The sequence below is a fragment of the Pleurodeles waltl genome, chromosome 8 (assembly GCF_031143425.1).
Source record: "Pleurodeles waltl isolate 20211129_DDA chromosome 8, aPleWal1.hap1.20221129, whole genome shotgun sequence".
NCBI classification, from domain to species: domain Eukaryota; kingdom Metazoa; phylum Chordata; class Amphibia; order Caudata; family Salamandridae; genus Pleurodeles; species Pleurodeles waltl.
Window position 1 is genome coordinate 459,476,589 of NC_090447.1, and position 15,069 is coordinate 459,491,657.

At 44.2% G+C, this 15,069-nt stretch overlaps 1 protein-coding gene across 1 annotated transcript in view; it reads left to right on the forward strand.

The window, feature by feature from the left end:
- The window catches only part of NPAS2 (neuronal PAS domain protein 2), a 611,171-nt gene that overhangs the window by 462,131 nt on the left and 133,971 nt on the right, over window positions 1–15,069 (forward strand). The window contains exons 12-14 of the mRNA XM_069204404.1: window positions 342–426; window positions 9,371–9,512; window positions 11,657–11,766. Of these exons, the coding sequence (XP_069060505.1) occupies window positions 342–426; window positions 9,371–9,512; window positions 11,657–11,766 (337 nt within the window). The remainder of the gene's footprint in view (window positions 1–341; window positions 427–9,370; window positions 9,513–11,656; window positions 11,767–15,069) is intronic.

Genomic DNA, 15,069 nt, shown 5'->3' on the forward strand with positions numbered 1-15,069 from the left:
AAAGTCCTCTATCCTTGTGTGGCGGTCTTTGCAGAGGGCCGATATCTTAACATTTAATAATACACTCAACTTTAAGCTCGAAATGGTTCTTTGTGATGCTCCCTTTTGCCTAAACTAAAACTTTCCCAAGTTGTGGAAGGAGATCTGGTCTATTAAAAACTATTTTTATCTCTATGTGTGCTTTCTTGAAAAAATTTATTAGGGTATTTATGCATCTTTTCATTCCAAATAAAACTGTGATGTGCCAAACTAACTTAAAGAGATTGCAAAATTAAGCGTAACCCTAGAACAAATGTGCCGTGTGGCATTCAGGCGTGACTCTTGTGTTCCTTTGTTACTAGTTATGCAGACGTTCGGGTGGAAAGAAGGCAGGAATTGTGTTTGGAAGATGAATCCTCTGAGGTCACAGTTTCTTCTACGATAAAGGTACAAGTATGAATGCTTTATTGTTTTATTTATGACGCAGTACTGGTACCAACGTGAAGCAAGGACAAAGCGAAACTTATTTTGCTTGCAATAAGTTAGTAAAAGTCGTCAATCTAAGCGACCTATTAACAGTTACTGGCAGAATTTGGTAAGGGACATGTTACGGTTTAGCTAAAGACACGGTGGTACAAGGAAACCTGTGGACTCAGTATTATCGCATCTGATTCCCCATCCTCTCTTCTAAGTAATGTTTTCAGTGCAAAGACCTCCCTGTTACATACCTGGAGGAATTTGTGTGCGGAAAAGAACCAAGCGTTCTGTAACATGCACTACTCATATTTCCATATCAGGCGCAACATTTGCACCTGATATCGAACTCAGGCCACAGATTAGAATGAAGGTGTAAGTGGACTGCAGAAGAGCAGGATATTGCAGTTTTAAAAAGATATGGAGAATTAGGCTAGGACACACTTCAGTCCGCTTAGGACTGATTCTTAGATTCCTTGCAGTGACCTTCTGTTGTAATGCCTACATAAAAATGTGGAACAATTTTAGACGTGGGAGTATTCACTGTTATTGTAATAAAAACATGAACTATTTTGTATGGAACTTAATTTATATGCATAGAAAAACATACTACAAGGACTGTTCGATATGCTCAACTGTCATGGATAGATTGGAAATGAATAGACATTTAATATATGCAGTTCAGCTGAAGTGTATCCGAACCTCTGCCCATAGCCAGTAGCACTAAGGGCAACTGGAACAGGTATTTGTTTAAGTATGCCCGAAAAAAAAAAAATACACTGATTAAAGGCTCATTTATAGGGGGATGGTATGGCCCTCTACTAAGACCAGTAGTTATCTGACATTTTAAAGAAACGCCCTTTAAACAAATGACTGTTCAATGGGATTTACGGTTACATAAAAAAATATAAACACCCCTCCCATTTGTGAGCTATGCAAAACTTCACTACTCATTACCTCGTATATGTTACAGATGACTTCATAAATTCAATCATCCAAAACTATTGGTGAAATCACAAATCCTATTACTATTGGCCTCTCCACTGACATCCCTGAAACAGTATACTGTTTTCGAGTTTGTTTGTCGACTTTGAAAATATAGCACTGATTCCGTATAAATATGGAAATCTGAATTTTTTTGAAAGCGGTACTGCACCCTAGGGTCGGACTGGCCTATAAGGCAAACATGCAGTGCCTGACGATCTGGTGTGACAGGTGTTGTGTGGGACTTTTTTGGCTGTTTGTGGGCCTCTTTTATGGTCTGCTGGTCCGGTTTTTATAAATGATGTCCCTGATATTATAACAAAACTTGACTGCAAGAAGCTCCAATCAATGCAGTCTTCCATATCTTGCAAAACAGTTATACAAAGTGTCTTTACAAGTTCAAAAAACGACCCCAATATGCAAACATGGGACACTTTTTTAGGTATCTAATTTACACTGGGGGCTACCTTTGTTTTGGTGCCTGGGCCTATTTGCTGACCCAGTCAGGCGCTGTTGCATCCTTTCATGAACAAATAATGCCCAGGAGGATACGTTACTGCTAGTGAATGCTATCACAGCAGCCACTATTTCTGTATTCATAGATCACACCAGACACAACGTCATCTCTAGTATCACTGGTGACATGAAATATCATAGCTTCATAAAAAAATAGGCTGCTAGGTGTATTTTAGTCTACTGCTCTGGAGTTCATTATGAGTGACCTAGTTTCTGTCCCCCAACAAATCAGGAAATTTCTGTTTCTGCACTCATTCCAAGATGTTTTCCCTCAAATCGTGCCATATTTCAGCAGAAAACCTTGCTTTGAGACTTTGCTTGCTTTTAGTGGACAAAGGGCTTGATTTAGACTTCAGCAGGTGGAGTGGTCAGGATTGCAGAGGACGTTACCTCCACTATGCCAAAGTTTCTTCATCTGTCAAATTTAGAGATGATCTCCAGTGTTCATCTCTGTTCCTTGAAAGAAACTACAGTGACAGCAGTTGCCTTCAAAGTACAAAAAGGTTTATGGATGGCCTCCATCCGTTTTGACAGCCATCCACCATACTTTGAAACCTTTTTTTAATTTTTAGAAACAAACTTCTGGTTTGGGAGTTTGCTTCTGAAAAAAATATAAAAAGTTAAAGGTTTGGTGAGCAATTATCAAAAGGACAGTGGGATTCACCAGCAAACGTTTTGTATAGTGAAGGGAACCACCATGTACCAGCAATGAACAGTGATCACTTTCAAGGTGCAGAGATGACCACTAGGCTGGTGTTCATCTCTAAATCTTATGACCAGAGTACCATCAGGATAACAGATTTTTTGATAACCAATTTTTATTGATTTTGCAGCAACAACAAACAATGCAAACATGACCACCATCTGTCAAGCCGACACAGTACTTAATAGGTGATAATAATCAGTTGAGCCCCACAGGCAGTCCATAGTAAGCTCACCATCTGCCCCAAATCTTATCATGTTTGTGGGGGCAATCCTGGGCCTCGTATATCGGTTGTTCCTAGTGGGCACACCAATCCATCCTCCTCCACTCCGTCACCGATGGGGGAGTTGGGGACATCCATTTGTGGGCAATATCTCTTTTGGCCACAAGTGTTTCCACCATGATAAAAATGCATTCCATCTTCTGCCCATGCACATCTTCCAACAACCCCAGCAGAGCAACCCTGGGGATGAGGCCGAGCTGTCAGCACAGAATTGCAGAGAGATCCCTCCAAACCTCCTCCAAAAAAGGGAACCAGTCTCGGGCATGACCGCACCACGTGAAAGAAGTCCACTTCTGGTAATGAACATTGGGCACAGTTGGCTTGAGAGATACTGCCTGCTCGATTGACCACTGGGGAGTTATGTATGCAATGTGTAGTTAGTTCAGCTGGAACCACTGAAGGCATGCAGGGATAGACAGTTTCCTGGGGGCCAATCTAGCCTCACACCACTGCTCATCACTGACAAAGACCACTTGAGTGCAGACTCTAGCCCCCCAAAAAGTGTTGATCTTTGGTCTGAAACCATTGTCTAGTAACCGGATGGGGAAAGTTCGAGAAAATGTACAAAAAGCAGGAGAAGACCATTATTTTAAAAAGAGCCACTATCCCCAGCGTGTTCAACAGCATGTGGCTGCACTTTTGCAGGTCTCCATTCATCCAGTTGACCAAAGGGGGCAGGGTAAGATTCCAGGTCATGTTCAGCTCCGAAGCCACCGACATCATCTGCGGCGTCCCCCAAGGCTCATCCCTCAGCCCAAAGCTGTTCAACATCTACATGGACCCCCTCGCACAAGTGGCCCAACAACACAACCTCAACATTCTCTCCTAAGCCAACGACACCCAGCTCATCCTTTCACTCACCAAAGACCCGCGCACCGCAAAAAACAACCTCCACAAGGGAATGAAATCCATCGCCGATTGAATGAGAAACAGCCGTCTGAAACTGAACTCGGACAAGACGAAGGTCCTCATCCTCGGACCCACCCCCTCCGCCTGGGACGACTCCTGGTGGCCCACCACCCTAGGAACCCCACCAACACCGACTGACCATGCTTGCAACCTGGGTTTCATCCTCGACTCCTCTCTCACCTTGTCTAAACAGATCAACGCAGTTTCCTCCTCCTACTACAACACACTCCGCATGCTCCGTAGAATCTACAAATGGATCCCGTCAGAAACCAGAAGAACCATGACACAGGCCCTCGTCAGCAGCAGACTGGACTACGGCAATGCACTCTACACAGGCATCCCAGCAAAAGACCTACTACGCCTCCAACGCATCCAAAACGCCTCCGCCCGACTGATCCTCGACGTACCCTGCCACAGCCACATCTCCCACCACCTGAGAAACCTTCACTGGCTCCCCGTAGACAAGAGGATCACTTTCAAGCTCCTTACCCACTCCCACAAAGCACTCCACGACACCCGACCAGCCTACCTGAACAACAGACTCAGGGGGTCATTCTAAACCCTGGCGGTCGGCGACCGCCAGGGCTAAAATGACGGAAGCACCGCCAACAGGCTGGCGGTGCTTCCTTGGCCATTCTGACAGTGGCGGTAAAGCCGCGGTCAGAAAAGGGCAACCGGCGGTTTCTCGCCGGTTTACCCCTGGCCCAGGGAATCCTCCATGGCGGCGCTGCTTGCAGCGCCGCCATGGGGATTCCGACCCCCTTACCGCCATCCTGTTCCTGGCGGTTTTCACCGCCAGGAACAGGATGGCGGTAACGGGTGTCGTGGGGCTCCTGCAGTGCCCATGCCACTGGCATGGGCACTGCAGGGGCCCCCTAACAGGGCCCCACTAAGATTTTCAGTGTCTGCAAAGCAGACACTGAAAATCGCGACGGGTGCCACTGCACCCGTCGCACCCCTTCGACTCCGCCGGCTCCATTCGGAGCCAGCATCCTCGTAGAAGGGGGTTTCCCGCTGGGCCGACAGGCGGCCTTCTGGCGGTCGCCCACCGGCCCAGCGGGAAAGCCAGAATGGCCGCCGCGGTCTTTTGACCGCGGTGCGGTCATTCGGTGGTTCCCGCAATGTAGGAATGACCCCCTCAGCTTCTACACCCCCACCCGTCAGCTCCGCTCCGCAAACCTCGCCCTTGCCGTCATTCCCCGCATCCGAAGAAAGACCTTCGGCGGCAGATCCTTCTCATACCTCGCCGCCAAAACTTGGAACACCCTCCCCACCAACCTACGACAGACCCAGGACCTGCTCACCTTTAGAAGACTCCTCAAGACCTGGCTCCTCGATCGGTAGCGCCCCCCCCCCCAGCGCCTTGAAACCCTCACGGGTACGTAGAGGGCTTTACAAATCCAGTGATTGATTGATTGGAGTCATGGCAGAGGCGCCTTCCTGATCTCCTTCACCATGATCAACTGATCCAGATCCTTAACCAATTATAGGGGAATAAAGTGCAGTGGAATATCTCGCAGCACCAGGTGTGCAATCTCCCAAGGGGGTCAGGGTATCCTCAAACATAATGTATGATAATAGTCTGCAAAAACTTGTGCCATAGCAGGAGCCTGCTCATGGTGGCATGCCTCGTCATCTCTAATCAAGGGCACCACTGTAGCAGCGACATCTCTGGCCAGTATAAAAGCTTCCCCGGTTTATCCCCTTGTTTACACACCCTTTAGGCTGATGCTCTCAACTGTCGGTCTGGGTCAGCAGAGGGCCACTGATGCACCCTCCACTCGGGGGAGAGGATGTGAGCCTCTAAAGTCATTGTCTGCGGCAAGTTTTGCACTTTTTGAATGACATGCCCTTTAATCAGCCCCTTAATGGTGGGTTTGCTGGCCACCCAGAGTGTAATGGCTGAGGCCACTGTGCCCTAATTCACCTCGAAATAAGAGTGGATCTCCTTTTCAATAAAATCTGAGCTTTCTTGGTTAATGAAATACAGGAGTTAATGCACACATGGGGTGTAGTCCCGCTATGGGAGGGCCAAACTGCAGTCGAATGGGGGTCCTAGATACCTTGGGGAAGTGTCCCAATCTCCGAAAGCTGGAGGACAGCAGCTACCTGAAGCCAAATCAGGTCAATGCATGACAGGGTCTTGTGCACCACCTACATGTTGGTATAGGCATGTTCACGCCATGTATGCCAAACATCACAAAGCCCCGTCGAATCTACCCAGGTCAAGAGCTGTCAGGAGCACACCTGACGACCGGCTATGGAGGGCCGGAGGTATCCTGTATGGGGTCAGGAACGGCAATGGTCACCTCCCACCAATGTGACACCCTGGGTAAGGGTCAGTAAAAGGGACCTAAGTGCTTGTAGTGTGGGTTGGGGCTGTTGCTGTGGAACATAGACTGAAAGGAAATTGTAGTGCCTGCCCTCCAGCCGTCCCTCAACTCCCACATATTGCGCCTGTGGTTCCTCATGAGCCACAGACCACACTAACAGGAATCCATATGTAACAGGATGGCCACTCCCCAGGATCCCCAAGAGAACCTGCGTGGTACACTATTATAGCCAAAATGGTTCAGAAAGGGGAAGTGCATGCCCAGCAGATGAGTTTCTTGGAGCAGAAGAACTGCTGGCTGGAATCGTATCATGCATCTGAGAGCGGCTGACCCCATGATAGGATCGAGCAGGCCACTGACATTCTAAGATAGTACCTTAATCAGCATCAGCAGGAGAGAGAGGCAGAGGGGCACCAGCCACCATATAAGGACTCTAGTGGGTCCGGTGAGACAAAATATAGGGGGGGGGGGGGTGCTGGAGCCTTCGTTCCAGATTGTGAGCAATTGGTTTGAGATAAAAGTGTCACCAAAGAGTGTGGTCAAACATTTTAAAACAAATAGAACAACCAGCTCCCCCCCCCCCCAGCTCATACTTCTACTGCGGAAGCAGCTGTTGCCCTAAACCCACTCATAACTACAACTAAACAGGGCCTAGGTCTACAGCCCCAAGGGTACGTAGTATGCTAGGATCATAGTGCCGGACAGTAAATATTGTTATACCTTTACAGTAGATCCACAACAAGAAACTCAGGGTGGCAGATTAATAATGGCCCCTTAATATATGTTATTATGTGATTTTAGTAGAAAACTATAAGGCCCATAACCACATTGCTTCAGTGAAGCTTTAAATACACATATTGATTTGTTTTTATTTCCAAAATTGCTTATTATACTTGTTTCCATAGTTGTACCTCTGCTGTTTCTTCATACATATTTAGGTTTTCTTTGTACGATTTGAAAAGCTTCTGCATTAAAAACGTAATGCAATTTACGAAGGCCAAAGTGTTCTGCTGTGTCTGGTTTGAATTTGTAAATGTTTCATTATTATGCTCACCAATTCCTTCTTATAGTGTGTTTGTTATTTTGATGTTTCTGAGTTCAAGATATGATTTATTATGTTTGTCGACACACTACAGAGGTTGCCTTTTCCCTAGTTTATCATAATCCAAGTGTGGCGTTTTCTCAGATTTTAGACTTTTTCTTCTTATGAGTGCTGCAGTATCTTCATCCTGAGTTTCCACTTGTTATCCTGAGATAGGGTAGCACTGTCATAATATCACGAAATACCAGACTAAAGGGCAAGGAGACAGTACAGAGGTGCGGATGAGCAGGCAAGAGCGTGTCCTGGGAACGAGCAGATGGCAGGCAGTGTATGGGCAGTACATGGGAGCAGAGGGAACAGATAGAAAAAGCCAGAGCACCGTGATGTGTGCAGACAGGGAAATGAACCAATGAAATGACAAAAACACCTTGTTATCCATACGATTTACACAGGTCAGACTACGAACGGTTCACAGGAACAGTGAAACTCAATCTTTCTGTAAAGATTATTCTTACAGATAGTCAACCTGTGAGGCCCATAAAACGCGGAAGTTAAAGTGCTAATGTACATAAACACAAACAAGGATTATACAAACATATGGACAAACCTCCAAGCGCCCATTCAGAAACATAGTGGTGAGTCCTGATAAGAATAGTATCACACTGTAACAATTAAGACACTTAACACAAAGAATGAAACATAGATTGCCCCCTGGAACCAAGGACCCAAATCCTGCACAAAAGGGGCAATATTAATCACAGATTAAGACAAAGTAGCAAATTTACCAAAACACTGACAGCCCAAGCAAAAGACATGTCTAAGAGCAGACAGGCGATTACTGCCAAGATAGCAGGAGGTAAGGCAGAAGAAACAGGAACACAAGCAGAGGACTAGCAGGCTGCAGGGCAAAGTTAGAGACAGATCATACCAGGAGATGCACAAGGACCCCAACAGCCATAACTATCAAGTAAAGTAGCCTTGTAAAGCAAGATGCAAAACTGAGCAAGACAATCACATAAAGTCTAGGGTCTGTAACAAGCAAGCGATTAAGGAAGCAGAAAAAAGGCAAATAATGGACATTACACTGATAAAGACAAAGATTCTAGGTATTATAGAAGAGAAGAGACACTGACTGCAAAATAATCAGAATACAACGAAAGTTGAACTACAAGAGATGTAAATCATAAAAAGAGCAAAGGTGACTAGGGGGCAGATAAGAAGCTAAGGACAGAAGGTTTTGGGGTAAGCAGAAGGGACAAAAGGATCAGAAACAATGGATACTTGGCAGGCAGCAAGCAAAACAAAGGAGCATAAAAATAGAACAATATAGGACAGTGGTTCCCAACTTTCGGTCCGGGGATCCCTGGGGGTCAACAAAGTCTCCTCAGGGGGTCCGTGACTGCTTAGAAAATGAACTAATATTAACAGATTAATAAAGTGTATAAGAATAAAGTGGCTAAAATGTACAATTGAAATTTTTTAAAAGTACTGTAAATGCCAAGGAACTGACATTGGAGGCTAAAAATCAAATGTGTATCCTCAAATTGATTCGAGGGAGCAGTGCATGTGTATCAAACAGAATATAGTTTGGACGATCTGTGGCTTCAACGGAATTTTAAAAAGCTGCAACCTTCCTAATAATTTTAACATTTTTATTTTATTTCATTTGTTTTCAAATTAAATAAAATGTGTTCTTTTCTTCACAAGATCAATAGTAGCTGCTTTTACTTTATTACACACACCAGCCTTTTGAGACTATTTCTTCTCTGTTGAGAGCTGATGTTTTGATATTATCGAACCTTTTATAAGGCTTTTACTTTGTGCTTTAAAATTCCTATATTGCACTGAGCATACGCAAAATGGTTAGAAATATGTACAAGATCTTGCCGTTGTACTATGCAAACCATGCAAAGATTGCAGTGATCTATTGCTGCCTGACCATCTATCACACGTTTTAACCCAATACCTATACATGAAAAATTTCTACAATTCCACTGCCACATATGTATTATAAGTGTGTTTGATGTACGAACAGATATATGGATAACAATAGGAGCTATCTTATGAAGAAATCCAACTACTGTATGTCCAGCTTAAGGCATACGGTTCACTACAATTTAATTTACAATATGTATATGTATTTTCAGGATACACAATCAAGTTCACATGTTGAGGAACACATCAAGGCACTCGAGCGAGGGGTCTCTCTTCCAAACGGAAGTCGAACATCGTCAGTGTCTTCTGGCGTCTCTCATCAATCCTCTCAAACTGTCACAACAGAGGCGGCAGGTGTGTGATCAGCCTTTTTTTGCTTTGCCTAGGCATCATTTCCAATGTATCTCTGGTAAGTTAACTTTCAAGACTGCATCACCTACATGGTCTTCAGTAGCCTATGTGAAATATGTTGTTGTCAAGATCACAGGTAAGCTTTACAACACTCAAAATCATCACTTCATTTGCCACAAATGGTGCCCGGGTTGGAAGATGCAAATAGGTAATGAACTGCAAAGACATCTAAGCATGATGAGATTTGCCTCCAGTTCTGTTTAGTTCCGTAGATTGTCAGATTTAGAATCGTCATTAGAATGTAAAGTAACGAAGATTGTATGAAAATACAAAAGAAATAAGAGCAACACAATCCATTGTAGTGGTTTATCCTTGGGCTAAAAAAACTGTAATCCGTCAAGAAAAAATATATTTTACCTTTTGTCCTACAGCACTGTGGTAAAAAAAATAAAGGAAATGAGTTCAAAGGAAAGAACCTCAAAAACCGTGTGCCATTCATGGCAGAAAACGTGTTTGTCGAAACAACATAATATGAAGAATACTTTCAAAGTGTATATGCTGTTAGTCACCGAAGACTTTATTATTTTTTTCTAATCTAGGTTTTGTTTTAAAGTATAGGTTTTTATTGGCATTAATACATGATTAAGACAATATAACACAGATCAGCATGGTAAAAGACATTATGAAAAATATAGACAACTAGTAATGACCCACCTTGCTCTGCCTCCTGACATCTTATACCCAAACGATCCATCAGCACCCTGAGGGTTCAATCATGTAGAATTACTACAACCACATCTTCCAGGTCAACCTACCCCGCTCACCAAGGTGTCTGGATCCCACAGTCCTCTGGGAGACTGATGAACCAGCCTCCGATGGATCTAACAGTTCAGCCAGTATGGCCGACCAAACCTGCAAATCATCAACAGATTTTGTGTCCCTCGGGTCCTACGCATATGGCACTTTTAAATTCAGTTTTAGTAAGTTTAATTTACAAGGCATTTCAACAATACAGAAATCGCATCACGATATTTGTGCCAAAACAAAACATTGGGCAATCACAATCAAGTATACAAATATCCTCATTTCAGAGGCAGTCCATGATATGCCTATCACCCATCCCATATCTGATAATGCTTTTCGGGGCAGCCTCTTGCCTCACAGATCATTATTTCTTGGTGAGCACACCAGTCAATGCCCTTTGACCAGCTTCCAGGGATGGGGGTTCTGGTTCCTTCCAAGCTCAGGAGATGTCCCTCATTGCCACCAAGGAAGTCATGCCCACGAAGGCCCTCTCAGCTCGCAGCCCCCAACATCACCCATGAGACCCAGCAAAGCCACCCGCTGATTCAAGTCTATGTGACGGCCCAGCACCCTAGAGATCGCCTGTCCCGCTCCCCTCCAGAAAGAAGACCTGGCGGGGCAGGACCAGACCACGCAAAAGAAGTCTATAACAGGGAGAAACCATCTCACACAACCAGCCTGCGGCACACAACTCATCCGCAGCAGCCTGTGAGGGTTCATGTATGACATGTAATTTGCATCATTTGAAGTGTTGAAGAAATTGCCAGTTCTCTTGGGGCCATGCATGTCACCCTCTAGTCATTATCATCCAGCTCATCCACCGAGCACTCCGACCTGCGCCGGAGAAGGGTGAAGTGATCAGGCGCATTGATGGAAAGGGAACGATAGATCGTCGATATGGCAACCTTTCCATCATTGGCTTGGCCTCAAGGGGGCTGTACTTGAGAATATGAGTATCGACTCCTTGTTCTGTTTATTAGAGCACATGCGCTTCCCAGGAAGAGCTGGAAAGTCCATTGAGCATTTGTGGAACTCCAGACTACTTCATGGATGGTTTCCAATAGAGTTTCCTTATCTTCCTCTTTGAGTCAGGTTATGCATGCATCCTGTTAGCTTACACCACTACAGTCTACAAAGACAATGACTAATTTTACTCTCAAACTAGAGTGCAAAGAAGTCATATGTTCAAAAGTTTAATTCTTGAACTTTTTTTGAATTATAGCAAGTCATCCCTTCGAGAATTACTCTCAAGAGAGATGAGCTTCATTTTTGTTCTTTTGACAGCATAAAAGTGAAATACTATCATTAAAGAATGTTACTTTTGAAATTGTTCTGTTTTCCAGCTACTCCGTCAAAGAAGGCCAACGAGTCTAGTGTGCCATCCTTACCAAGAACTCCCAGCATACAAGAGGGTTTATACTTGCAAAGACTCAGCCAGCCTTTCTCAGTTCAGGTTTGTTTTCAAGTTAATTATAAACATGGTCCAATAGTGGTTTGTAAATGTCACTAGAACCCTGAGATGGTAATATAGAACCATACCACACGTTAGCCTTTCTGTATTTTTATGGTGCGTGTTAACTTTGGGGTGGTTATCTTGAAAAAGTGATTTTCTCTGAGGGGATGCAAACAAAGGGCAGTCATTGAAATTAAAATATTTACCTTTCATAAATAAATTGTTGGAAAAAGAAAGGAAAATAGTGAGAGTTAGTGGATTTATGAAATTCTGTAGCTGCAGCCTTTAATTGTTGATTCATTGCAGTTGCCACATAACTTGCCGAATTTGCAGATTGGAAAATGTTTTGTCTCTAATTCTGATAGGTGAATATAATTCTGCCATTGAATGCAGCACACTACTTGCATTTTTCCGCATAATTTAGATAACCTTGCTGAATAATTTAGGTAACCTTGCTGCATAATCCTAGTGGCCATGACAGTGATAAGTGCCAAGTCCAAATAACCACTAGCAGAAGTAAGTCAACTTCAGATTTATTCTCAAATAAACTGACAACATGGAGAACTCACTCTACAGAGACAACTCTTCTGCTATCAATGGTCCAGGAGAAAGTTCGAAGTACTTCAAATGACTTGTATGCAGATGAGCTGTCTGGTGGACTCCACAGGCTCTACAGAGTGGCTTGGGGGCTGTCATTATGTTGATGGAACTTGTATGTCACAGGGAACCATTAAATATTTCTGATGATTCCCTGTGAAATATGGAAATATGGGTTTTTATACTGCTGCTTTATTTGCAATAGAAGCATGAACACATGTAATCAATATACGTATATATTCAATGAAAAACCCAAAGGATAAAGGATAAAGAATAGCTATAGCTAGGAAAACTTCATTTATCATTTCTATGGATAAACAACCTAAACTACACAAATATTAAAACTTTTACATAAATAGGTATAACTTTATAGTTATAATTCAAAGTTATAATTTATGCCAGTCCCAAAATTAATATAACTTGCTTAACTCTCTACATTCCGTTGTCAACTCACTAGCCACACTACATTCACTATAACTCGCAACTCTGCATGCACAGTGTTCTCTTCAGTGACACCATTAGCAATGTCATGAGACTTTTAAAAAAAAAATATATATATATAGTTTTTTCTGGTATTAACACACTGTATTACCACTCCCGTGTTACAACACAAACACTAGAAGTGCCATAATACAATCATCAATAACACCTCCCCAACTTCCACCCACTCCCCTATGCTACTCATAAGCTTCTGCCACCCTTATCATGGATGCATATTCCATTCACCCAGAAGCAAGAACCTGTGACCCTATCTAGGTTCCATACGTCAGGAGCCATCTCATCATACGGCCCGACAAACAGTTGAGGCCCGACCTGTTACCCTGTGAAACCATCCCAGTCTGGCCACAAACTCATCAGGTCACACTCAATCCTCTGAGTTGTGCAGTGTCTCGCATTGTCCTCCCCCTGGTCTCTGTAATGTTGTTGCCGGAACTGGCCAGCACCACTACGACGGAGGCGGAAGTGGTGGGCGAGAGAAACCCCCTCGCCGGAGGTGTGAGATGGGTCGCACCAGGATGACAGAGGGGCGGGCATTAATAGGGGTGAAAAGGCAGAAGGAGTTCGAGTATCGGAGGAGTTAGGTGAATAAAGAAGCTGCAAACGTTACACCGCCTCCGGGTGTTTATTGCAAGTTGCGCGCATGCTATGCGACATCAAAGTCTCCAGCAAAAGGATTAACCAAATCCACCTCTCTCCTTCCCCCAGCTATCCCAGTCATATCCGGCATTTCCTGCAGCTCTGACAACATCTGCGCCCATGCAGTCAATCCATCTGCCAGTTTATCATCTCTAAGTACATGTTTCAGTCCCACAGATGAGGCTCTAAGTTTCTTCTTTTTCGGTGTCGGGACCAATCCCAGCAAGAGGATCTTAGGTGTGAAAGGTATCTCCATACCGTGACTCTGTTAAGGTTCACTACTATGGCCCTTCAGAAGTGTGTTAAAATTGGGCACTGCCACACTACTTGTATGAAATCTGCTTCAGGCATGCCACATCGAGAGCAGCTGTCCATCTGAGTGCTGTAGATGTGATGTAATATCGTCACGCTAAGTACGCCTGGTGCATGTAGTTATATTGCATTAATTTAAAGTGTGCACTGGAGCTCACCGTCTTTGCCCCCCTTAGGCACTCACTCTCACCTGCACACAGTCAGTGTGTTTCCCTGTGCCCCCCCACCCCATTTCACCTGTGCCTTTGGTGTTATCTTGAGAATGTTCTCCCTCAACACCCTATATATGTGTGAGATCAGTCTATGAATTCTTGCCATCGCTAGAAGTGTTGTCAGTGTATATGAGATTGCTGGCTCCCCCGGATAGCAGAGCCACAAAGCATGTGCCATTGCTGAGATTTTAGCATACTGCAAGTATTGTCCCATTCCCAGTGCAAAGGAGTCTATTGCATCTTCTTGTGCGATAAATTGACCTCCAAGATGGAGTTCTTCCAGAATTTTGCATCCTCCATCCCTCCATTTTTGTGCAGACATTACCTCAACCATTTTTGTGAATGCTTTCAAGTCCCAGATTGGCATGTCTCTCACATACAGAGCACGATGCAGTATGTGAATACCAGTGTGTGCCCATACCTGCACACTTTTCATTAATACATTTTTTACTGGACAAGGAATGGGGCCGCCATCTGTACATGCGCTCCACTCATAAGCAAGGCAGGTAACGTCTGGTCACCGTGCATACCTTTTAAAATATTTGTTCCCAATTATCTTCAGTGACCAGCCAGTGAACCGCATGCTGCATACGGGCTGCCATATAACAGATTTCTATATTGCTGATCTCGATCCCACCACACTCCCAGGTCTGTTGAGCATAGATAAAGCTACTCTTTTTCTTGTATTTGCCCATAGTAGGTCAGAGATCAGACCATCCAGCTCAGTGAAGTATTATCTGGGAATCCCATAGAATTTGCCTTGTAGCCCATACAGGCATCTTGGGAGCACTACCAGTTCCACCAAGGCTGCCATGCCCATCAGGGACAGGTGAAGATCTTTCCAGAATTGGACTGACAGCTGCAGTCCCTACATCACCCTGCCTAGGTTAAGATCTAGGAACATCTGCTCTGTATGGGCCATCCCTATTCCTAAATATTAAATTCCCTCTACACTCCATTGGAGACCCACAGGTGGGAAAGAGTCTGTATCCTGCTAAGTATACCCAACGGAAAGAGGTGTAACTTGTGAATGTTCACAAATAAA